General features: G+C 44.4%; 1 protein-coding gene across 1 annotated transcript in view; it reads left to right on the top strand.

Annotated features, from left to right (window-relative positions):
- The window catches only part of RHOJ (ras homolog family member J), a 56893-nt gene extending 31196 nt beyond the window's left edge, over window positions 1-25697 (top strand). Inside the window, exons 2-5 of the mRNA XM_009891201.1 lie at window positions 15678-15736; window positions 21740-21904; window positions 23237-23332; window positions 25240-25697. Coding sequence (XP_009889503.1) covers window positions 15678-15736; window positions 21740-21904; window positions 23237-23332; window positions 25240-25386 — 467 coding nt within the window. The 3' untranslated portion in view covers window positions 25387-25697. The remainder of the gene's footprint in view (window positions 1-15677; window positions 15737-21739; window positions 21905-23236; window positions 23333-25239) is intronic.
- Window positions 25698-26948: the final 1251 nt, after the last annotated feature.

Below are 26948 nucleotides of genomic sequence, written 5' to 3'. Positions count from 1 at the left end.
GTAGGGAAATGACCTTATGGATTTGCACGTGCTCAGCCACAAGCCCACCCGGTTTGCTGCTGCCCTTCAAACAGCCACTGGTTCTTTGCTGGATTTGGTTTGAAACACTGCACACTATTTTGTTCACTCCATTTTTGTGGCAACAAAGCAGAGAGTTGAGGGTTTCTCAATGTTTTCTAAATTTGTCCCTATGAGGTTGCACCAAGATGCTCAAAACCCTTTTAAATTGTCAAAAATGCACAAGAAAAAAATCAGGTTTTTTTCCATGAATTGGCTTTTCTGCATGTAGAAGAGTCCACTTCAGCTGAGCTTAGAGGTGTCTGAGTTAATGTCTGTTTTACTTAATCTGGCAGCCTGATTTCTTTGTGGATGTACTTTCTGAATGAATTTCTGGGCATCTGTCAGACATGTTACTCTGAGAGGGCAGGAACCAGGAAAAAAACGTTACCTGATGAGTTCAGCTCTGGACAAAGTCAACGCAAGACCCCAAGGTGCCTCTTTATACAAGCAGTGGCACTGTTTCATTAAAAATCAGTGCAAAATTACAGCATGCCTAAAAACTCAGCAACACCCCAGCCACTAAAGAGAAGCAATCCCTGCCAGGCAGTTGCGGCCGAGATGAGTGCTTGCCCCGCTGATGTTCGAAATCAATTTCCAGCGGCAGCGATGTTTAGCCACTCTAATCTTGTTGTCAGGGAAATCAGGTCAAATAAAATATTGCAGGTGTTCTTGCTTTCCAAAAGTGCTCATGGGCAACTTGTCCTGTTCTCTGCTGCTCCATGCACCCGCACAAGCAAAGGACCCAGGACTGTCCCGCAGGGATGAGCAGGAGGCGATGGCCAGGCTCTGAGCATCACCCAGGGGGATGTGCTGCCTGCAACAATGGTCAAACCCAAAGACTTCACTCTTTTGAGACAAAGCCACAGACGAAGGCTCAGGGTTTCATACCCCAGCTGTCATCGGCTGCCCAATGTGGCTCCGAAGAGCTGCGTCCCCTCTGTCCACCTTATTTCCCTTGCTGCGAAACAGGAAATTTTCTTTCTCCACCTTCATTGTTGGCGTGTTTGCCGGGCTGGCCTCTGCCTGCCTGTTTGCACTGGCCTGATACAATGGAGTCATAATCCAAGGTGTTGCTGTCATAAAAATAGAAACAGAGAACAATGTCTTCCTTAAAAACAAGGCTTTTCATGTATCTGATTGTGTAAAATACGGTGCTTAAAATCCGTTCACTGTGCTAACCAGTAACTCAAATCAAAGGAACTATTCATATCATATTTGGTAATCATTAGCTGTGGATTTTGTACCTTGATTCTTTTCTCCTTTATTTGCAACGTTCTGTGGTTTTTCTTCGAAGTCCCTTTCCTCTGAAGTCAAATGTGATCCCCATTAGTGGCACTTTCATGTAGCTGAAGAAGTGTGTCAGCATTTTCTAATACAGATTAAAGCTCCAGAAAACAAGAGGGAATGAACTACTTGGCTTTCTGGAGAGCAGTGTGAAATAGAAAATATTACCAGGCATGATGTTTAAAACGGTCTCTCAGAATGAACCTCTTTTAAGAGCCGCGTATTTCAGTCAATCATGAAGCAAATGCAACCTTAAATAAAGCTAGGTGGAAAATAAATAATATTTCTGCCAGATGAAAGAATAATTTCCAGAGATGCCAAATTTCATAGGCCTAATATTTTGATTTTTTAATTGAGGCATATGCTGCTATCCTGTATTTTGCTGACTATGTTCCTTTCTTGCTTAAGGGAAGAGAAAAGGGATGTTATAAAAATAATCATTTCATCATAATTTCTGCTCTTCTGCAACTAGTGACCATTGCTTTTTAAGATCAAAACATTTTAACAGCAATTTACAAAAAATATAAACTGTGTGTTTCAAAATTAGTTCACTTTTTTTCCAGCAACAAGACATTATGATTGATGTTTCTCACAACAAAAAGTAATTCCTCTGAGCTCAGCAGAGCTGCCTCTGATGTTCACAAGGTAGAAGAAAAGGTGAATGAAACCTAATAAATCTTTTCAAGAGTAAATACAGTCTAAATGTAGTTATAGAGTGCAAGACACTCCTGGAAATTCAGCTGAATTAGAACATTTGATTTGATACAAAATTGGTATTCAAGCATGGAATGAATAACAGAAAAGGGAAATTAATTAATCGTAACTTAAGAGTTAGAAGTTTAAAGAGCTTTGATTAGAGCAGAAATCCATTATAAATTCCTGTCTCTTGGAAAAGCTACACATTTCAAAATTAATTTTCATTGTATGTGAGGATGAAAGTTTAAAGTATATTCTGTAACAAAATAGTAAATAAATGGATGCACTGGAAAAAAACTCAGCTATTTCACTTCAAAACTCTTAAACGGAAGTGGTGGTCACACCTATCTGTGGCAGCCTTAGTTTTAATGCATTTGCAACAACCAGCAAATTTTTTTACTCTATATTAAATGCCATTTTCACCGTAGTAAAAAGCACTCCATAACAGCTGTCAGGCTGATCCAGGTACTTGTGTTTTGCCCCGCTCCCCATCCATGCTGTATTGCCCATTGCCCAGGAAGCCACCAGGTGCCACCATGCCCACGGTCCTTCCCTGGTGTCCTGGGTCTGCGTGGCTGGATTCCCCTCGAGAGTTACTCCTCCCGGTGCAGGGGTCACCGCTCACAGCACGCGTAACCCTTACGACAGGGAAACAGCTTTACAGAAACTGGTTCAGATCTTTTCAACAAAGGGAACGGTTCAGATCAGGGTCAGTTATTTGACATAATCTCATTTCATTTCTCCCAGTGGAAACACCTGAACTCTTCTGTTGAAAGTGCCAGCTTCCCATGGAAACTTCTGATTCTGTAGAAATCACATTTTCTAGCTGAAAATTCCTGTCCGGCTCTATACAGGAATTTGGATTTATTTTTTCTGTCCAAAGGAAAAAATCCTCTGGCCTCAGCTCAACCAGGCACTTCAGCACCTCTTCTGTACATCCAGGGCTGGGCTGCAGCCAACGTGCAGCCTCTCGTTCTCCTGCGAGAGCCAGTCTGTGCTGAAAAGGCCACCAAATCATCCCTGGTGGTAGGAAGCACCCTTCTCAGATCATGGGGGCTGGTTCACCCTCTGCCGCCTGAATGCAATCACACTTGAATGAAGGATAAGGGTATCCCACACTCAGGTTTGCACTCGCCTTCTCTCCCTCTCACGTGTGCACACACCAACACGCAGGGGGTTAAGGCCAGGCATGTCATCCATCGGCAGCTGTTGCTTTTTCAACATCACAATCACTTCATTGTCTGCAGCAGCTGCCACACTGGAGAGGAAAGTTGGAAGGCTTCTCAGCAGGACGTAGAGAAAACATTAACAGTGTTTAAAGCTATACTGGTAGCCAAGGAAAGAAAAAAAAATAAATCCTAACTTCAGATTTTCTTATCAGAAGGTTTAAATATTTCCAAGATTTTTGTTTACGGTGTTTAACATTTCTGCTTCCTAAGTCATATAGGTTTAGAGCTGCATATAGGTTTAGAGCTGCTGCAGAGATGTTTGGCTAATATCTGCAAGCTGCAGGGTAAATAGCAGCTGAAGTTTGGTCCTGGTGCTAAGTACAACGGGCCTGATTCTGTTTCTGGGAAACGCAAAGCAGAGTTTCTGTCATGGTCATCCTTGGGTTCAGGAACAGGTACTTTGTTTTAAAGCCTTTTCAAGCAATGCCTCATGCAAAAACACGCAGGGGAAAAGCCAGCATTAATGTCAAACTTAAACAAGATGCAGACAAAGCATCAGAGAGGTTGGTGTTGGAAGGGCCCTCAAAATGTCACTGTCCAAAACAGGATTGACGGTATGTAAAATGTCAGCCGTGGAAGTGTTGGAGTTTGGGCAAATCTAATGCTCCTGAACTCTTGCACTTACCTTAGCACATCATGCAGTGCATTACACTGGAGACAGCTAGATTCGGTTCACTGTGCCAAATGTGCCCCTGCCCCAGCAGTTCACAGCTCAGAGGATCAAATGCTATTTTAAGTTACGCTACTGTAACTCTGGAATGATGCCCGAGGCATCGCTCTGCTCTCTGAGCCAGAGACCAGGTCCAACTGCAGGGGTCGTGCTCAAATGCACGTGGCAGCGCCTGGGGGACACACACACACACACATACCCTACAGGTCTGTGCCCAAAATGCAGCACCCAAAACACCTCAGCCTGTCACTAGCCACATCTTTGCAGTAGGTACAACAGCAAGCTCAGGGCAGAATTGGTCAGCTTGCCAGGCAAGGAATAGGAGACTCAGGCTATTTGCGCAAACAGCAGCCAAGCTAGTGACTGATTCCTGGTTTATATTCCTCCACATCAATCATATTTCCAGTAATATCAGGTTCTTATGGAAGACACACTCTTGTACCCTTCTGTGTATATTATAGATAACTTTTTCTTCCTTTCTAGCTTTGTCATCTGTACTTTTTGTTGAAGAAGCTGGTAAACAGAGAAGCCACTTTTCCCCTGAATCACGTCCAGCAGCAGTAGGATGTGCCGTAGTGCGCTGCAAGCTGTTGTACTAATGACTCTGATGGGGTAGCATCTCTCCCCAACCCTGACCCAGCATTCAGGACAGGTCCATCTTAGTTCCATGCTCCTCATCTCTTGCCTGTTCTAACACAATTACCAATACTGATTAATGTGGGGCAATACTGAGAACCAGCATGGCCAGCACAGACTATCTGCCCTTGGCCACTCTTAGCCAGGAACTCTTCAGGAACCCAAGAAACGAAAGCTCCCCGATTTGCCAGCCTCAAAGTCATTGAAGAATTCAATCCACTAAAATTGTAGCCACTGAAGATTAAAATACTTTCGCTGAAGTCTTTTTCTCACCAACCTGAGACCTCTGTCAAGTTCAGAACATAGGGTCTTCTGCCAGTATAAGTCACTGTGATATAGCTACTACATCATCTGAAGATCCAACCCACAGTGAGGACAACCCATCCACTGCAGAGCAGAGATTTTGTGCTCTTCCATCAGCATTATCTGCTCCCACTGCCATTGAACCCAGACCAAGGCAGATCACCACAGTTTTTGGGAAGACACTGTTACAACAAAGAGCCAGTGCTGTTAGGCAGCTTTGTCTCTCCAGACTGCTTTCCTCTTCCTTCCAGGCAGAAAAAAACCCCACCCTTACCTCTGATCCTTGACCAGTGCAAGAGTGGAGAACTGCCTTGATTCCCCCCAGCCACACAGCCAGCCTTGTCCTCCCACGCTCTGTGAAACACCCTGTGTATTGCCTGGATACATTTCAGTGAAATTTGTCTCATATTGCCACTCATCTTCCATTTCTTCTGATGCTATTCACCAAGTCTCGTGTTCCCTTGATAACCAAATGCTTGACATAACTTTGGAGATAGCCTTTTCCCCAGCACTCAGTTGCAGTTAGAGGAATGACTTGTTGCCTTACACAGACAGGAGAGAGGAGCTAGGCAAAGAGACAGAGGCTCCCTTTATTCCCACCTTTTCTCGTTGGAGTAAAATTCACGCTCCTTGCTTTGCTTACCATGATCTCAGCATCACTGTTAAGAGACTCCAAATACAACCTTCACAGAATTAGTTTTCAGTGATCAGTTGATTTAAAGAGTCTTGACTGACTTTATCTGTGCTAAAATAAACTGAGAATGCCATAGCATCTGGTCTTTTGTAGATCAGGTCAGATGGTTAAAATACTAATAAGATTACTCCAATTATCTGTTACTTTAATAATGTCAGAACACTACCACCATTGCTATTGACTTGAGGCCAGATCTAGATAAACATATATTCCTAGATACTGTGCTACAGTGATAGAAGCTTTAAAAGTATTTAGAAGAGCTAAAAATATAGATAATAATCTACATTCTGCCTTTCATTTTTTGGATAGGTTCACATTGCAGTCACAGCCAAATTATTTTTTTTTCATTCATCTCAATGCCACAAGCAATCACATGGTCTCAGGAAGGGCACTTTACCTCCACCAAGGTTAAGAAGATATCTAGTATTCTTCATTGTTTAGGAACAATCGTAATATTTTTAATAATATGTTCAGGTTCTATCTTTTTATACTACTTAATGCTACATTTGTTCCTCTGTCTAGCATTTGCTTGGATTTGGTGCTATTACCTTCAGTAAAGAGTAAAAAGACCCTCAATTAGAGTATCATTGAAATGCACACATCAGAGTCCATTTGCCTGCAAATTTAGTGCATTTACCTGGGCAGTTATTACTAGTTTCGAACTCAGGAGCAGAACTGCCTTCCACGGGGACAGCTGGTGGTGCACAGTGAGCTGAAATACTCAGGAAGCACCTCCCAGTCTGCTACAGTGCACAGCCCTCCATTTAAGACAGAATTAAAACTAAACAAAACACTCTCTTAGGCACAATGTTAATTGTTCTGCAATTCCCCAAGCACTATAATCATGTCAGCCTTTTCCACCTAGCACAGCTTTGCACAACGCTGAGGTCCCAAGAGCTCCCTCAGGACTGTATTACTGGAGAAACTGGGCACAGCTTTTCTTGCAAACAGAGATCCCAAGATTCCTTGGACTCTGCTATCTGCAAAGCTGAATTTGTTCAAGGATTGATTAGCACAGCAATAACTCACTGAGATGCAGGGGAAATCCTCCAGTGCTGATTTTACAAACAACGAGGTCAATGATTCCAATAAATCAACTTCATTCATGCTGTCTATAAATAAGTAATGTCCCAGGCTGGGAAGAAGCTGGCTCATGTTTTAGTGTTGTGCTTGTTCTGAAAGCTTTGGGAATTTCCATTCTCTTTCATCCATTTCTGGATCAGATTCATTCTGCTTGATCTTCCTAATCCACCTCCACTGCTTTCGTGTTCTCTGTCATGTAAGCTGGCCAACGCTGAAGTCTGACTTCTCAATGTATTTTGAAAGATTTACAGAGTTTCATATCAGCTGTTTGAATAAAAATGATTGGTGGACTGGTACATCTCTTCTGTTTGCTGTCTCTGCATAGCAAACACCCAGCTGTGAAGAGCTGTAGCCTTTTTCCTCTCAAGATGCTAAGAAAGCACATAGTACAAGTCATGAATCTTCCTATAGGATGACACTGTCTAGATGAATCTATTCCCGTTGCAGAATGGGACAATAGAGCTGTCATTTCGTGTCAGCCTGCTTCCCCAGTGAGACTACATTGCAACTTGGGGTTGAGCTTTTTCCCACCAATTCCACTGGAATCCTCAACCCCATACGGATGAGGCAGAGGGGAGGGGGTGCCCCTTGCCATGTGCGAGAAATAGTTGTCCAAGGTGAAGCGCAATCCCTATAGGCAGTGGAGAAATGTCTGGAGAGGAAACATTGAAAAGCATTTAGATATCTCTTCTCTGGTACTTCCAGAAGTACCTGAAACATCCTGCTTTACAGGACACGTGACCTCTGCAGAGTCAATCCCAGCCTTCCAAAAGTCTGTAGCATTGACCTCCATATCATGAAACCATTGCAGGAGCGTGACTATTTGCCTCCCCTTTTGTGAGATGCCTTCAGTGGGCATTTGAGTTACAGTTTCCAGGTTTTCCATACAACTGCAGAGTTAAAAAGAATATAATAAAAAGGCTTACAAATACAAAACCCAAGAATGACTTGACTTTGGCCTTAAGAAAAGTACTGCAAGAGTCATTAAATAACAAGAATAATCAACCAATCCAAGCTTTAGATCGGCCATTGAGGTATGACAGGTAGAAATAGGAAAGTCATGTTACCTCTGGCTGAATCGTTAATGAAACCATTGCTAGACCACACTGTCTAGTCCTAGCGACTGCTTGAAAAAGAATTTGGAAAAGAGCTACAAGAATGATATAAGAACAAGAAAATATGCCTTGTAGGAAGACACTAGATAAGCTATTTAGAGCAGAATAAATGATGCCATGAATCCTATCTGGCTTTAAAATCACTAAATGTCTGTGGCCTAAAGACAAAGCAGCGAATTCCTCACCACCTCATTAGACCACGAGCTACACTGAGTGAAATCAGCTGAATCCCGGCCCCGGAGGCCTCTCTGTGCTTCCACCGTGGAGAGCAGACTGGAAATGTTTTTCAGATATTGTAAATATCAGATGGACAAAAGTATTTGCTCAGCAGAACATAGATCTCATCCATTGATGAGGTGACAGAAAATGGTGTGGTTTACTCAGAGCCCTTCCTTTGAAAAATGCTGGCTCTCAGAGGCCCAGACAACCTAGTGGTAGATGATTACAGGAGCAATTAAAGAAAAGCATTTAGTACAATTTGCATCTAAAGTGAGGTATTTAGGCCAATTACAGGGCAAAATAGCATGCTTTTGATTTGTCTTTCAGAAAGAACATAGTTAAGCTGCAGGATAAGTCTGAGGTAGGAAATCAATTTGGCTGTAATCAAATCTTGCTTGTCATGAAGGAGGAAATGGGGGAACACGCCATGAGCGATGTGTGACTCGATTTCCTGGAGATGACCCTCACGTGCGGAAGGGAAGAATGGCCCAGGCTTGACTCACGGGGCACTTGCAGACCCCCAGGGTGAGCCAAGGGTCCTGTAACACCAGCTCTTATCTGCCCTGGGTGTGTTGGCCACACAGTGTTGTAGCATTGCTTTCAGTCAAAGCAAAGGGAATGTTTCCAAGGAGGAACACTACAGGGATAGCCTTCTAGCTAAAGCAGCAAACAGTCTTTAGAGCTCAGCTGAGTTGATTGTCATTCCTGGCCTGAATGATGGGGACATGTCATTAAGGTCTTTCTTACTCTTGTTTTGACCAGCTTCTTTTGGCGCGTGCCAGACTGTAGCATCACTAGGGTTTTCACCTGCAGATTTCCTGAGTGTTCCCAGCTTCAGCTGCAGCTGTGTAAAATCTCCTGAAGATAGGTCCACAGCAGCTAAAATAAAGTGCCCCAGACATTGACCCCATCAAAAGCAGAACAGCATGTGAGAGATTAATCCCTGGTAGACCTATCCCTATTTTCTTCACCTGGATCAGCCAAAGAAAGATATTTCTGAACACAAATATGACCCAGAGTAGGATTCATAAACGCACCTGGAGCATTTAGATGGTGCTACAAAAATTCACTGCCTGCATTTACTTTGCTTTCCTGTTAAATATTCGAAGCTGCTCTTTCTTAAAGCCTAGGATATGTAGTTCAGTTACTTAGATGCCTGGCTGCTACAGGAACCAAAAGGAATTAGAGACCTAAATGTCTTTGAGACATGTTTGAGTTTCAGTTCCTAGTTGAAACGGAACAGGGATCCTCACATTTCAGCCACAGAGACCCTTATTTAGGAGCTATGCAGTACAAAAAGAAGACGATTTTTAAACAAGATTTTAAAAATTGCTATTCTTCAAAGAAACTCCTACAAAAACACTCCTGTCCTGGCTGGGGTAAGCCCCAGAGAGCAGCAGACATTTGTGAAGAGGAGGGGGATTCCCACTTCATTACGAAAGCTTTCACAAAACTGCATTCAGGAAGGAAGGAAAATGTTACCCAGCAAGTAAACATATTGTCAGTATCCCCAGGGATATCAGCTGCTGGAGAACACACCACATTTAGTATATCAGTAACTTCACTCTACAGAAATCACTCTGAAAGGTGCCAGAGGAAGGAACTTGAGGTCCCTGAGACACCCCGGTATTTGCTGCAGTCCACAGACAATGCATTTGGTCTTGAAGATACGGTCTGGACTTGAGTCATGCCTTGCAAAGATGACTATGAGAGAGGGAGTAAAACCTCCTGGGGAAATGATTGACTGGTGCCCCCTTCTGAGGAGTTCAACTTAAACCTCAAATCTATGCTGAGGAAATAAGACCCACAAAAAAAAAAAAAAAAAAAAAACAAACCAAAAACCACACACAAAAAAAAACCAAAAACCACAAACCCTTATAATTGCAGGTGGACTCTATATGAATGACTTGACAATAATTCTGGTAAAAAACACAGAGAACAAATGGTTCTGGTGCTGCTGAAAATGTTCTTATTTTATAGGTCGGTATTGCAACAGATTTAGGGCTTATTCACAAGGAAGAAGGCATATCAGCTTCTTCATTTACTGCGAGAACTGAGAAGGAGATTCAGTTCTTACCTTCCTGGGAGCTGCTCTAGTCCTCCGAGGTGACACTGTGTTTCCAGTCCCCGCCACTGACTATGGAGAGGTTTACCCATTATTTTGCCAATAAAGTCTATGTTTCTTTATAAATTTGAATCCTTCCCCTTCCCAAATGTCCTGGGCATGATTAGGGTGCCCCAAGTCAAAGCAAAATATTTAACTCTACAACTGAAAATTTAGTTCAACAAGAAACTGGAAAAAATACATACATTTGTGTATTTTGTATGTAAAATACATGTGTGTATATGTGTGTGCATATGTATTTTAAAGACGAAAATACTGCTTAGTTTATTTCTGATTGCTCTCCTCCCTCCTTAGTATCTGATCTGTATTTAACACATTGATCAGATCCAATTACAGTTTCATGTAGAGCTTCACCTGACAAATACATGCAGGAGCAAAGAAGTTTGGTTTGAAGTAGCAGTGTAAAACTGGGCACAAGCTGAAGCCAAGAGTTTAAAACTGTTCCCTCTTGAGTGAGGCCTGTATGAACAAGCAACTTTGGAAGTGAAAGGAAATTTATAAGGCAGACATGTAAATAGCTTTCTACCTAGAAATAAAAAATTTGGTCAAGTGTCTTCCTGTTAAAGCGGTAAGAACCCCAAACTTCCAACTAAATTCCACTGCACCTAACCAAAAACTGCTCTTTTTTCGATCTTCTGGTTTTACCTGCTTTCCCTGCTGGAAAAGAAACAGACTTGGGCATTTCTGCTGCCAGCTGGTCAACCAGAATTGCAGTTGTTCTTATACTGGTGGCCATGAGTCTGTGTTAATTTACATGTATCTGGTACATATAATCATAGTGAACAGACAAATGCACAAACTTAATAGTCAGAGCTTGCTGACAAGGGCAGAAGATGGCTCTTGTGAAAGTTTGAGGCTTGATGCAGACAAATTGGCCAAAAAAAAAATGAGAAAGCCTTTCCATCCAGGCAGGTGCCACCATCTCTGCTTGCTGTCAGGCTCCTGGCATCTCTCACCAAAGCAGCTGGACCTTAATTTGTTGGCAGGAAGGCACAAGAATAAATAGATGACTTCTCCCATGTGGTATCACCTTAGACATTGCCTAAGGTATTGTGTATATTCTGGCTAGTGGTTTCACAGTCATTTGATTCTGCAAGCGCTTCTTCACAAGCATGGAAAAATTCTCTGTGACGTGCACATCCACTCTCCTGTACTACAGCTAAGTGCATCTGAGCTGTTGCATCCGAGTTTGGTGTCATACCAGAGACTTAAGTGTTGCTTTGTGCTGTTAATCAAGGATAAGAGATTCTCGGAGAGCAGCAGACAATTTACGTCCCCTTTCTGTCAGTGCAGACCTTGAATGCTGCTGTTGTGTGGCTGAAGGGCTCTTCCAAGAGAAAATTCAGTCCCACAAAGTCACCAGGGCTTTGCTGCAAGCAGATGAAATACAATGGGGGAAGATTTTGGCAAAGACTGACCGTTGACAGGTGGATCTGAGGCAACCTGAGCAACAAGAATATCAACAAAAAGTAATTTTGTCCCCAGGAACACAAACTAATCTCTTCTTTAAAAACAGAGCTCCCAGCTCAGACCAGTTCACAGTCCACACCCCAGATCCAACCCGCAAAATAACTCCATCTAGTACCTTGCCTTTCTGCTGTGGCCTTCAAGCAAGACAGCATGTTTCAGAGCTCTGTGTTGAAGCCCATTAGCAAAACCCCCAGGCAAACAAACCTGTAACAAAGCCCTGGAGGTGATCCAAAATTGTTACTGAAACTCTAGCAAGCAATACCCAGCTAATTTATGATCAACATTTTAAAAGCAGTGTTTTACACATCCTGCACTTGGTTAAAACCACCCAGTGAAAGGAAGACAATGTCTGCCCTGTCCTGTACATTGTCTGATGCAACCCAGACTGGAGCCGAATGAGAACCAGGGCTATGCATTCTATTGCAATCCCCAGGGCACTTGGTGTTAAAGGCCATGCCATTTCAGTGCTTAATCAATATATCAATATGGCCAGTAAATAGCAAGGAGAGTTCATATTTATCTTGTTACTCCAAGACTGCTCATAAAGCCAAGTTCACAAGCCCGTAAAGGAGCCCGCATTACCACAATGACCGAGAAGGAATTCCACGTTGACTTCCCATAGGCTTGGCCACTGAGAGAACAGGAAAAGATAGTAACAGGGTGAGTAAAAGTAAACTGAGATAAAGCCTAAAGTAAGGCCTACAAATCTAGCAGAGCAATCTCAGCTCATAAATATGATCTACCAAGTGGACACACAGAACAGCCTTTTGCCTGACAGAGGTGTACTGATAAACTCTTAGCATAAAAATACCATCATGTTTTCACAGGCAAAAGCCATTTATTTTGACATCTGTTTTGCCTGCATGAAAGTGTGGTGGAAATTTCAGCACCAATACATTAATCTAGACATCGTTGTTTCAAGAGCCAGTGATTATTTGAATTGTCAGTGTAAGCCATTTGGTCTCCACTGCATTCAGAGCCAGGAATCCAAAGCGGCAGATTGCCTGCTGCTGAAGTTTAGCCAAGACAGTTTTGCATGATGTAAACTTAGAGGGGTGATGTGGACTGGAAGAATGTCTTCTGGTGATGAGATAGTTTACAACAACCAACAAGGAGAAAGAAAATACAAAAGTTGATGGGAAAGAAAAAAGAAGAGAAAAGAGCAGAGCAGAGCAGAGCAAAACTGGTGCCATGCAGAAATTCACAGCAGGACCCATGAGAGGCAGGATGGTATAAGGAGAGTTAAAATGTGATGAGCAAGCTGGGCAGACTCGAGGTTTATTTTTCAAAAACCCTTGCATTTCTTAGACCTCGTGTATGTGAAGAGTACTGGTAGGACACCACCAACCTCTTTATTCCCCCTCAGCATTTCCCAAAGGTCACCAAGAGCCAAACTGAACTCTACAAACTATCAATAACTGTTCGGTGTGTGGCTCCACAGACCTCTTGCAAAATACCCACCGTGACTTCATGGACCACTGATAATAGTTTAGGAGCTGCTGCAGCACATCCTTCTGGCAAAGCATAGCACACCAGAGACGAACTGGACCTCTAACCAAATAGCTTATCTCCAAACCCCAATAACTACTGGAACAAGGCAGCAATTTGTATCTGCACCAGGGCTTTTTGCCAGCGTAGCTCTGTCAGTGAGATGTCACCAAGAGACGGGCCAGCAAAGCTTCACAGCAGCCTGAGCCTTGATAGAATAAATTTCAGAGTGACTTCTCAGTTTTTAAAGCACTGAATACCTGAGCTGATCTCTTTCAAGCAGAGTCCAGCTCAATTTGCCTGTGCTCAGGGTCAGCCAGCATGAAAGGCAAAGCTGGGTAATTATGTCAGTACTGACATATGGCAAATATCTCTTCATATTCATCATACACATTACATCACTTGCATCTCCATGCAATCTGCCATGGCCACAGAATTGCCATACAATCCTGCTTTGGAGGTGTTTTGCAGGCTCCAAACAAATTCAACCAATCACTGACAGTGCGACTGATGCTCATGTGCAGTCCCAACCACCACCTCGGCCAGCTGAGCACTGCAGGCCTAATGCACTGCAGCTGGAAAAGTGCCTTCAGCTCTTCAGCTGAAGGTACATCTTCCTTCAGTCAAAGCCTGAGCAGAGTAGAATCAGCAGAACAGGTCTGGGTCCTGCACTTCTTGGCGCAAGGGCAGGTTGAAGGCTGGCCAAGGTTGCCTGGAAAAAACCTCACACCTCCACCCGGCTGCCTCGGGTAACCTGTGTAGGACCACCTGTGGTCGTCACTGCTTCTGAGAAGGGAGCTAAGAAAAGCAAGCATATTTTCAGTAGATTTACCCAGTTCATACCTCTAGTGGGATATTTTGAGACTCTTTACACCACAAAAAGTTGAAAACCAGGGCCCTGAGGAGGTTTTGTTCAAATTAGTTTATTCAAGGTTGAAGGAAGGGGATGGGACATCTGAGCAGTCTCCTGTCTGCGTTGGTACCCATCTCTCCACCCTGGTAGGTCTTCCCTGAGCAATTCCACCCATGGACTTCCGTGCTTAACAGCTAGCCCCATGTTGAGTTCTCCTGGGAGCTGCACTGTGTATGAGCTACCTCCTGAACCGAGGAGCAGAAGGAAGACTCTTGGCCTGTTTCCCATCTCCTCTTTTCCCTGCACATCACAAGGCAGCCCCAGCAGCGGGTGAGTGTGGCCCATCCTGCCCTCATCAGCAAGTCTGGTCCTCACTGAGCCTTTATACTTCCAGGATGTCAGCTTTGTTCTGTTTATATGCAAGCAAAATTACTGTGTTGCTTTGCAAGCAAGTAAAGCTGCTGAATAATCAGTCTGTCCAGCCACACTGACAGAAACTTGAAGTCTAAGAGATTTCAAACAGGACATTGTTCCCCAGTGCAGGAGCTATTAACTGCTATAAACTGGCAGGTGCTTTTATCCTACAAAAGTCTTATCACTTTAAAAAAAAAAATCAGTAAGAATCTGCATGATGTTCTCAAGCCTCCTCTTTGCCAAAGCAGTTATTAATCTTTCCCAGCCCTCGTTAATTGCAAGTTGTTATTGGCCGATGGGAACCAGTCTTAGCCTCCCCCCAGCCATAGCTCTACGTTCATACCAGCTGTTTGCCCTCATGCTTAAAAAAAGTAGTAGTCCATGGACTCTGAGAATACCATTATTCTGAGCAACTTCCCTGGTGAGTGTGTAAAGTCTTCCTGTTGGCTAATGGCTGGAACTGGATTCCCCCCCTTTCTTTCCAGTGGAGTAGTAATGATTTAAGCAGATTAACTGGTTAACTAAGTGTCATTAACACAGATCTTATCTTTTATACAAAATAACACTGATTACAGCGATCAGCTAATAGCAGGGTTCATCCAAAGGCAATGAGAAAATATTTTCATCAATGTCAGTGGACTCAAAATGAAGTTCAAAGTGAATTCTACTAAAGGAGTAAACTTGCTGAGTGTGATCGATAAACCAAGCCATGCTTTCCTTCATTTGCAACAGAATCTGTTCAACATCCCTGCAAATATTAATGCTGCTCTTCCTCTCTGTCCTTCAAAGCATCTGCCACACAGCCCCGATGTTGAGCACTGCCACCTGCGATTGCATGACACAGGACAGGACAGGTTGCCCAAGAGGCAGCACACCTCCACTAAGACCCACCAAACATCAACCACTGTCGAATGCTTCGTTGTTTCATAGCCTGGAACAAATAAAATAATGAAAAAAAAACCCTCTCAATGATCCAAGACAAACCTACCCTAACACTCACTACGGGGAGGCAGGAATCTTGTGCTCTCAAGTCCTAGCGCCTCATGGGGGTCTGCTGGTGGCTGCAGACACTCCACCAGTCTCTGGGTCCCTGATAGCAGCAATGGGTGCAGCTCATCTGTCTGTGAAGAAATAAGAGCTTGGCATAAAGCATTTGCTTCTGTTGACTTTAGGTTGCCTTCAATTTAGATTGAATCTATGTGCTTGGTTTAGGATGTATGTTGTAAGGTATGTGCTAATGTGTCTAGTACAGGGATGTACTGGCATTTTAGGAATATAACACATAAAATGAGGCCACTGGTTTCTGCATAAACAGTATCTCTTGTTTCTGTCTTCCAGTAACTGTGACTGTGGGAGGACAACAACACTTGCTGGGACTTTATGACACTGCAGGGCAGGTAAATTACTGCAAAACTTTTATAAGTTTCCTTTTCCACGACTTGTTTCTTACTACTATATACTGAGGTTTGTTGTTTGTTTTTTTTCACAAATATTAGCAATCAGTTATGAGTTGTAATGGTTGAACTGCTGACCAGCTCATTTTTGTTTTCTACTTAGAGATTTCATAGAATCATAGAATCATCTAGGTTGGAAGGGACCTTTAAGATCATCGAGTCCAATCGTTAACCTAACACTGCCAAACCCACCACTAAACCATGTTCCTGAGCATATCTACATGACCCTTAAATACCTCCAGGGATGGGGACTCCACCACTGCCCTGGTTAACGCATTCCAATGACTAATGCCTCACCCCCAGCAGCTGGCACCCGGAACATGGGCTGTGACCCCCTCACTCGTACATTGAGTTTCTACTCTACAATAGTATCAGGGACTCTCCTTTCAGAGGAAATTCCTACAATGTGCTCAGACTATGTTTGTATTTATCTGCTTCCTCATGCAACAAAATGCAGCTTTGAATTCTTTTTACTTGAAGACAGAATCAAGTTATCAGCCGCTCCTCATAAGACCTGTGCTCCAGAACCCTCACCAGCTTCATTGCCCTTCTCTGGACACACTCCAGCACCTCAATGTCTGTCTTGTAGTGAGGGGCCCAAAACTGAACACCATACTCGAGGTGTGGCCTCACCAGTGCCCAGTACAGCGAGACAATTCATTCTGGTTCAGGAAGAAAAGACACACACATATACACTCATCCCTAAGACTGCATTTTGTTTAAGCAAAAATCTAAAACCTGATTAGGCTGTTCAGCCTCCCGTATATCCACCTCCTACTGCAAATATGACATTTCCTATAAAGTCTGTGTTTTCTTACATTTACCACATGGTGGCATTGAAGATACAGAGAATTCCCATTTCCAAGATCAGAAAACTAATATAATACTGCACCGGCCTATCAGTCACCAGTTATTGACTTTTTAAAAGGTAACCCAGCCAGGTTGGCACCCATCCCTGCATCCTTCTCCCAGGACAAGAGTGTCCATTACAGGAGAATCTGTATCCCATGCTTACTTTCATATATAAATGCTTTTACTCTTTCCACTCTCCACAGTCTGATGCAGTGTGCTTGCACTGAAAGTTTGCTGAAGAGCTCTGGTCTGTGGGCTGATTTCACCCCATAGAGAGGATGAGAGCGTATTTCTTACTGCCTTGCTGTGCCAGTAGAAGGGCTGAAAAGGGTACAGGGAGCAACACATTTTCATGGTGAAATTTCTCTCTCCTACCTTCAAATGCCAACAACTTGCAGAATAAAGGAAGGACCACCATCCACACAGAAACTTTGCAGAAAACCACCTGCTGAGAGGGGAGAGAGCAGGTCCCAGATCCCTCCCCACCTGGGAAGGTCAGAACCCACATTCACCAGCTCCTCTGGTCAGAGCTGGCACTAGGCAGTCAAGGATGTGCTGTCACTGGATGCAGCAGGAGAGGAAAGCAGATTTGGGACCCTGCTTCACTCTTTGGGACCCAGAAGCTCAGGATGCTGGGCTTTGCTTTCAGGAGCACTTCTTGGCTGTGCTTTTTTTGGCCATGACTGGCTGCTATGAAATGCATAAACAGTGCAGAAGGAGACCCTCCTGTCTGCAGAAGGCCATTTAATAAAGAATATACTTTGCAGCAGTATGCAGAGAGGTCAAAAACCGCATCAGGACAGACTGTCACTTCCAGAAAAACCTGCACTCAGCAGCACTGGGGCTTTTATGCTTTGGGCTTCGCTTTTTTTCATTTTATTCCTATCACACGTCTGTAGGAAGCAATGGTCACTTCATAGCTAGCTTGGTGTCATCTACAGTCCACCCATCCTCTCTATTCACATGGTACAAACAGACGATCCAAAAGCCAGTCCCAAATTGTGACCCAAATCCTTGTCCCACGTTCAATGCATGTTCAATTTTCTGTTTTGCACTCAGAAACGCAGAGCTCGGAGTGTGTCTGTCATGATCCAGCAGCACTGCAAGCCTCTGCAAATGAGACTGGAGTTATATTCAGTTCTCAGTCAGATTTTACCCAGTGCCTTAATATCTCTGCTTGTTTTGTAGGGCTGACAGTTCCACCTGCCACCCATTTCCTCAGCAACACATCCTCTTGTCCTCCTGAGCCAGAAGAAACACTGATCTCTCTCTTTAACAAACTTCACCCCTCCATTTGTTCCTCCACAGTCATTTTGCCATCTCCTGCTTCAAACTAGTCGGAGCACAAGCTGCCTTCAAGCGCCATTTCTAACTCATCAGCCTCATTTCCCTTTCAGACCCTGGTCTGGAGGACGTGGCCATCTAGTCAAAACTGAGAGGATGAATCACTTCTTGATGACTAGATTGTATCTCCGTGGAGGCTGAAAGGATGATGCTTCCCACATGCTCAAGCTATAACAACAGATCATCTGGGTTGTTTCCTCCCTCCTTCTCCTTGTGTTGCGTGGCTTTCCAAAGGAATGGGTGTGAAGTCATAGCCAAAAATAGCACTTGACATTACGGTGCTATAAAACATATGCTAATGAAATAACAATTGGAAAATGTACTCCTGCAGCAGGACCCTCTGTCAGCCTGAAGGGAGAGCTGGCAGAGACCCCAGATCTAGGGGATCTGGTTTTCTGCATCCCTGGCACAAACAGTCCTGGGAGGAAAAAAGAGTGGTCTTTTTTCCTCAGGTCGGAGTCAGGTGTGGAGTACTTTAATAGGCTGACATGGCACGGAGCGTACGTGAGATCAGCACGGCAGCAACATTTAAAAAAAAGCAAGTTTGGCTGTACTTTCTGGGCCCAAGTGCTGCAAGGCTGCTGGTGGCGAGAGAGCAGGGAGGGAGCAACACGGGTTGATGCCTTTTGGCCCCAGCAAGTCATAGGCGTGTAACTCAGCACGGCCAGGTCTGGTTCTGGCATTTCCCTGCCAAACCAGTGGCCAGGCAGCAAAACTGGGAAGCCTTGCACTCCCTAAATGCAAGCACAAGCCAGGGAAACAAATTAATGATCAGCTACAGCCCAATCCCATGAGGATTCACATCTCTTGCCAAACACCACTGTCACTAATTATGGCACCTCTGGATGTGCCCCATACCCATGCAAATATCCAGTCCATTTTTTATTTTTTTTTTTTTACACACTATTTATTTGCTTGACTTCAACCATCTCTCAATGAGAAATGATCCTGATGACCCATATCTCATAACGGTCCATTGCAAGGGTTGATAGCCTTCTCCTGGGGAGCAGGTACAAACACAGATAGGGCCCTTGTCTGATGTGGTTTGGAGGGTCCTGCCAGCCTTCAGACACGGGCCCCCCCAATAACTCTCATCCATGACATATGTGCTTGTGCTTTAACACATCCATGCAAGCTCCCGTGTGCCCTGACGGGTGACAGGACCTCTGCTACTTGATGTGAGGTTGTCCCTCCTTACAGCTTATATAATGCTCTGTGCTGCTAGCAGAAATCAGGAGCGGTCCTCCCAAAAAAGGATTTTCTAGGGGCTACAAAGGAACAAGCAAAATAAAATTAAATGCCCACTCCTGGAGCTGTAACCGCCAGGCAGAGCGCTCGTGGCTTTTAGTTTGTATTTTTAATGGTACAATAAGTTCCAGCCCCTCTAAATATGCACGTCTGGAATATTGAAACTGGTTATATTTAGCCAATTTCCTTCCAAAAACCTGTCACGATTCCTCAAGGGCTTGCTGCCACCGTGTGGCTGTTTTAGGAGGCTGATTTGCAGCAATTAAACTGAAAACAGGAAAGGCCTTTACCAGGCACCTAGTATCAGCCCACGTTGACTGTGGCATAAACATACTTAATCTCAGATTTGATGTTCTGGGTTAAAATAATGTCCCGTAATCAGGCCAGGCCTTCCTAACCCACAACATCCGCATAAAACTCGTCTGTCTCTATAATGCAATTGCTCCATTGATCCCATTATCTTGGCATCCACTTTAACTCATCTGCTGGGCGCTGGGTGTCATCTCCAGAGCCTCATATAAATCTCCTCCCACTGATTTTGCTTCTTCGTGGCCTGTATCACTGATGTTCCCACAAATGTCTGAGACTTTTTTTCCTGCCATTCCCTGAACATGGAGAATCCACTTTTTCTTGGGGGCTGATATGTCCAAACACCTCCCCTTGCCTTGTAAATCCGTCTTCAGATCGATACTTTCTATGACACTGGAAAGACGAAGGTCAGCTGACAAATACTCTGGCTTTACCCCAAATACTGTGGCTCTGGGGCTGGAGGTGGTAACTGGGAATTTACTCTTCCTTGTGAAGTGAGTTTGGGATAATGAACATTCAGTTAGACAACACAAAACATTTTGTTTATGGTTTAGGATGTTTCTTTAAACTTTGTTTTAATGAAACAGAGCTAAATTTGGCCTCATAGTTCTTTTCAGAATAAATAATGGAGGGTTTTTTTGTTTAGAAAAGGTTGGAGCAGACTGTTTTTACATAATCCATCAGTATTTTTCAGAAACTGGTGTTGATTCAGAAATAGTCTGGGTCATCTTATTGCTGCATACTCAGTGAACGAAAGACTTCGGAAAGATTTACCAGTCTCAGCTCATAATTAAGCCCACTCATTTGTTGACCCAATCAAAGCAAAACAGAAGCAAAGCTGAATTAAGACACCGTCTAATCCGGGCACACAGTCCTACATCAGTTTCTCCTGCAGGACAGAGAGTGGTTGCATTGTTCCCGCCCCTAATGTGGGCTTTCCCCACCTCTAATAAATGTTCTCAAGGCTGAGCAACAGTGTCTGGATATCTCCCCCCGCCCTTTTCATTGAGTTATTAACTGTTTCAGCATCTGCAAAGCAAAACTGCACCGATTGAGTTTTCATATAGTTATAACCAAAAGCGACCATACTGCAGAGATTTGAGGCTTGCCCAAAACGCAGAAACTACAAACTAAAGACCTAGGTCTCAGTCAGGCTTGACAGCAACATGTATTATCATTTCCCACACTCCAACTTTGTGTCCCTTTCCCCCTTTTTAATTCTGGACCCATTCTTCAGAACAGGTGTATTCCCTCTAAAAGCATCTGTTTCATTGCACTGAAATTTTCTAACAGGTTTCATTGAAAAGTACCCACCAGACACAACTTCATATGCTCCCACTATCAGAAAGAGCCAGTCTATCCCTTTCACACAGCTTGCAAAACCTCTGCTCGCTCTCAACATCTCAAGCCTGAAAACAGACCCAAATTCTTCCTTGAAACTCAGCTATGAAAGCCCACTCGCGACATGACACAGCTGCGCTTTGAGCTGTTTGAAAATTCACACCCTTCACAACAAGCACAGAGAGGAGACATCTCTCCTACCCCAGTCCAGGGCCTGTGGAAACACTAAATCACCCCCAGTGATTTACCGAGCCACTGCAGGCTGGATTTGATCTGTTTTGTGCTTTCAATACGATCATCTTCTGCTAACTGACACATTGCTCTGTACCATACATGATTGCAATGGCACCAAATAGCCTGGAGACCTGTATTTGTTGTATATGGTCATGTCTATAATGCCTACTGGGGAACAGAAAGCCCATAATATTAACAGAAAGGCCCCTAGAGATGTGTGTCATCAGCAAATACTAGCTAGCGGTGACAGTCAAATAATACTTCCCAGGATGGTATCGCATTGCTGGAGGGCTGAGGCTGGTACATGCAGCCTCAAGATCAATTTTTATTACACCACCAGTGATGGCTGCTATGCAGCATTACTCTCTACACCAGCATCACCACGGATAATACACACACATCCAAAAAAACCCGTATGTGTTAGCTCTTTTGGGTAAAGATACTGACAAACAGCAATACTGGCCCACGAGGCGTAATTTTCTCCCCAGCAGCTCCCCAGAGGTTACAGGTGTGCATGAGCATGGAGGGACAGTGTTGAGCAGTTCATCAATTGGCAATGTGATGCCCTCATCTGCAATTATCCCCCACCCATAACACACGCTGTTTTCCCCCTGGCAGGAGGACTACAACCAGCTGAGGCCCCTGTCCTACCCCAACACGGATGTGTTCTTGATCTGCTTCTCCGTGGTGAACCCTGCCTCATACCACAACGTCCAGGAGGAGTGGGTGCCCGAGCTGAAAGTCTGCATGCCCAACGTGCCTTATGTCCTCATAGGAACACAGGTAACACTCCTCCAGGGCACTGCCAGCCATCATGGGGGTCTTCAGAGAGAGGGGGGCTCCTACTCTACCCCAGGGGTGGCTGGAGGCTGAGCTCTCTGGAAAGGTCTCTTCTTAAGAGAAATGCACTTCTTAAGTGAAATGCAGCCAGACTTCCCCGTTGGAGGAAAATTCATGGACTGGGAATGGAAACCAATATATAGATGTCCCATCATGCTAGTCATGACTGGGAAAACTCATCCCATCTTTTTATTCAAATGTACGTTATTGTGGTATCGAGGCATAAATACCTATAGGGAGAAAATATTTCTGACAGGCCTTTAGTGAGGGGGGAAAAAACAACATCCAAGTCTGTGGTTAGAAGCAGAAGCTAAATTTCAAACTAAATTTTAAGAATGAAAATAATAAACCAAATTACTTAAAGACATGGGAAGGAAATAGCCTCCCTTGTGCTTTACATCAGCATTGCAATTAGTGACTCGCTGTCTTGCTAGTGTTACAGTGGATGTTAGACGAAATGATCAAACCACTTTATTTTGGCTTTAAAATCTATGAATCTATCAATCAAATAAAAATGCCTTAAATATGGGTTTGCTTCCAAGACACAGAGTGGCTAGAGACTGCAAGAAGCAGGGATACGAGTCTGGAAAATATCTGAACACTGGACAGTAACCTAAGCCAAGTTAGAGAAACAGATCAAATTCTGGTCAAAACCAAAATCCTCATGCCATAGGAAAGTCCGGTCGTTCAAACACCGCCTTTGTTTTCCACACTGGAATAATCTAAACCACCCATTTTAAAATAAAAGTATTACCCTTTGGATCACACACTCTGAAAATGGATGGGTTTGAAATGCCAGAATGCTTCACTTTGATGTTTTCCATGGAAACAAAGGATTTTGTTTCAAGTCAGTCAGGCTGAGCTGCGTCTGTCTGCCCTGTCAGAGTGGTTTTCGGGTGATGCAGTGCAGGGTCGCAGCGGCCTCCCTTTCCAATGTGGTTCAGGCTTCCACCAACACTTTCCAAGAAGCACTGTGAGAGCTATTGAGAACCTCATCTTTACTGTACTGCGGCCATCTGAGCTGTGGCCCAATAACCCACCAGTGAGAACTAATTCATGTTAAGCAGGAAAAAAAAAAAAAAAAAAAAAAAAAAAAAAAAAAAAAAGAACAAGAAGGAAAATACATATGCAATTAATTTCTGATGAATCATCTGATGCCACGAGGACAGGTGCCCTTATGAGAGACCATGACTGTGGGTTCATAAAGCTATGAATATCTGTCTCAAGAATTACAGCAAGGTGCACTGAGCACAGGGTTTGTGTATTTTCTATTAGATTGATCTCCGGGATGATCCCAAAACTTTGGCTCGGCTGCTTTACATGAAGGAGAAACCACTCACCTACGAGCACGGAGTGAAGCTAGCAAAGGAGGTAATAGCTTCTTCTGAGGTCCCACGAAATTGACTGATTACAGCTTTCCGTTGGGTTTGTTCCATTCAAGGTGAACTCCTCCAGGGTGTATTGGTTGATCCCAGCCAGAGATTAAAGCCTCTGTGCAAACAGGCTGAACTCAGGTATAGGTTCATAGAATGATTTAGGTTGGAAGCGTCCCTAAAGACCATTTAGTTCAAACCCCCTGCCATAGACAGGGACACCTCCCACTATACCAGGTTGCTCAAAGCCCCATCCAGCCTGGCCTTGAACCCCTCCAGGGATGGGGCCTCCACAACTTCCCTGGGTAACCCGTTCCAGTGCCTCACCACCCTCAAAGTGAAAATTTTCTTCCTAATATCTATTCTAAATCTCCCCTCTTCCAGTTTGCAGCCATTACCCCTTGTCCTATCACTACATGCCCTTGTAAAAAGTCCTTCTCCAGCTTCTTGTAGGCCCCCTTAAGATACTGGAAAGCTGCTATAAGGTCTCCTCAGAGCCTTCTCTTCGCCAGGATAAACACCCTCAACTCTCTCAGCCTGTCTTCATAGGAGAGGTGCTGCAGCCCTCTGATCATCTCCGTGGCCCTCCTCTGCACCTGTTCCAACAGGTCTAGGTCTTTCTTATGTTGAGGGCCCCAGAACTGGATGCAGTAGTCCAGGTGGGGTCTCACAAGAGCGGAGTAGAGGGCCAGAATCCCCTCTGACCATGCTTCTTTTGAGGCAGCCCAGGGTGATGTTGGCTTTCTGGGCTGCAAGCACACATTGCCAGGTCATGTTGAGCTTCTCATCAACCAACATTCTCAATGGCTTCTCACAACCAGTTTGTGGCTCCTGAGCCTGCTGTCCTGCTGCAATACCCTATTGAGCTCTAAGCAAAGCAGCAAGGTACACAGGGCAGCAGGTGGCAAATGGGCAGCAAAACAGATTTCACTGCCCTACTTTACCTACGTCAAGTGTTTCTTGTTCAGGCTTCTGCCAGGAGGTGCACATGGCAAATCCCTCTCTGCAGTCACCTCTTTCCAAACTTGTCCCTATCCCTTGCAAAAGCACAGACAACTTGATTCTCACTCACCCATTGCACTTCAAACAGGAGAGAAGGAGGTCCCAAGGTTTCTGTGCTATTGGATCTTCCTCCTGGGAAGATAGGGAGATAAAAGCCCTCCCCAAACCCTGAAATGTGGGCACCTGGACCCCAGCCATTTCCACCTTATACGTTGCAGGTGCTGTTAGAAGCTCTAGCCCTCAAAGGCCAGTGAGAGCATCCATTACCAGAATAAGCTGAACAAGCTACAAGGTTGCTGAATAAGCTGAGACTGCTTTTCCAGGCCACACAAACAGCGTGTTTGTGTTGTACCACCACACCCAGGAGATTCCCATCTCCATGATGCTTCCCAGCTCCCAAATGTCAGCTGGAAGCCCTCCCCTTGCTAGCAGCTCCCTGGCATTGCAGGAGGCAGAACACAAGACTGACAGGTCAGGGGAGAAGAGCCAAGTATATGAAGGGGCTCAGGTAACAACATGGCATCTCCTTGAAACCCTCCCCAGCTGCACAGGAGGGAGGCCAAGCTCCTGGTCTTGCACTCAAACCTGGGCACAGCCTCACACAGGTCCCCTCACTACAGCCTCTGGAGGGTCGAGGAGGGAATTCCGGTTCCCCATTAACCCCCTGTGGTGAGATACTAGTGTTGATGTTCATCCCTGCTCCCTCACTCGGGATGACCGCCTGAGCTTGTCCCTTAATCCTATAGGCAGCCAGATACAAAACAGAGCAAAGACCTGACCCCCTTTCTAAAGGTCTGGGCTTCCTTCTGTGGCAGGACACGTATGCATGTACAATGTTGCTGGAACAGGGTCACTCTCTCTTTCCCAGCAGTGGGTACTCACATTTTCTCTTCTGTCTTTCAGATTGGAGCACAGTGCTATCTGGAGTGCTCAGCCCTCACGCAGAAAGGCCTTAAGACTGTCTTTGATGAAGCAATCCTGACTATTTTCCACCCCAAGAAGAAGAAGAAGCGTTGTGCAAAGTGCCACAGCTGCTGCACCCTTGTGTGAAGTCACCTGGAGAGAAAAGTGAGATGAGTTCAATGAAACCAAGCAGGTTAGGCAATGAAAAGTCACATGCAACTGAAATGGGGAACATGACCAGAAAGGGGTCCTTCTTACCCAAATATAGGAGCCCTCCGTTCTGTGAAACCTCCAAGCTGTATCACACTAGGCCAACTCATGTCTATGTGCTTTCCTAACCCTCCAGAGTTGTAAGCAGCCTGTTCCCACTACTGCAGACTGCACTGAGCCAACAGAAACCAGGATGCCTGCTCCTGCTTGACTCCTCACCTTAGGAATAAGGTGAAGGTGCCGTGTGGAACAACAAAGAACTAAAGGTGGCAAAAGAAACAAGGGCAACTCCATTTGTGGCCGTAAGCAAGAATTGATCTAAATTACGTATTTGCAGTACTTAGAAATTGAATCTGAACTGACTGAAAGCACATGGAGATCTGTAGAAATCTAATATGTAAGATATAGGTAGGATGTACTTTTAAATTACTCTTCTTATAAAAGACTCGCTAGTTCAGGATATACTTTAGTTTGTTCAAACCACATGGAAGCAAAGGTGGAGTGATCCCAGTTTGTTTTCACTTAATGGAGAAATTTCACAGCGTCAGGATGTTGCTGCGCCCAAGCTATCAAAATGGATCAACATTTACCTCCAGACTTAAGGAATGTTCTTACAACAAAAAAATGCAAATAACTGTATTTTTACAGGGGAATGTTCACGCTGAGCCATGTTTCCATAAGCTGGGAATGGAAGAACAGAGTTGTAGCATTAATGTACTGAAACAAAGAAATTCTCCACCAAAGAATATTGCCCTAGACATGAAATAGCAGCGTGGAACAATCTCCCTTCCAAACTGAGAACATGAACGAGACACGTTGCCATGGCAACTGAAAATTTACCTTATAGATCAGCTGGATTTCTACATCTCACCCAGCAGACAAAAATAGCAAAAACCAAAAAGCCAAAGGTCATACTGACTTCAAGTGCTTTAAGGAGATCCAATTGCCTTAAGATTACTTTTTTTATGCAGTATCTCATGTAAAAAAACCCTCATCACAGCGTAGCTGTAAACACGTTGATTTATTGTAGTCTCCCTTGTCCCATTCATTACTCCTTTCTTTGCTCCCGTTTTTCCATCTTCATTACTGTGAGTGCTGTTTAAGTTGCAGCGTGGCTGCAGTCCTCAGGAGTGAACTTTGCCAGGAGTCGCAGATGATGGGCTGCAGCCAATAGTACAGAGAGGAGAAGCGCAGCCCTTCGGAGGAGGGACGCTGCCTGTTAGCTCTCTTTGCTGTTGAAGAAAGCGTGCCTTTTTCGCTAAAGCCTCCCCAGGGAGCCTGTACTTTTGCACATCACAGCAACGCAGATGACCAGAGGTGAACGCGAAGGGTGTCTTGTTCCTCGCAGCTGCCTTCGGGTACCCTGGCAATGCCATGAGACTGTCTTGTTATGGATTTCATTCCCCAAGCAGAAAATCACAGTGCCAGCAAATATAGATTTGAAGACCTCTGATGTAAGTCCTTGCAAAAGCAGTCTCTGTAGTCAGCATTTCCAGAAG

This window comes from Charadrius vociferus, unplaced genomic scaffold (assembly GCF_000708025.1).
Source record: "Charadrius vociferus isolate BGI_N301 unplaced genomic scaffold, ASM70802v2 scaffold308, whole genome shotgun sequence".
Lineage (NCBI taxonomy): Eukaryota > Metazoa > Chordata > Aves > Charadriiformes > Charadriidae > Charadrius > Charadrius vociferus.
The sequence above is the reverse complement of the archived record's forward strand: the minus strand, read 5'-3'. Positions and strand labels throughout refer to the sequence as shown.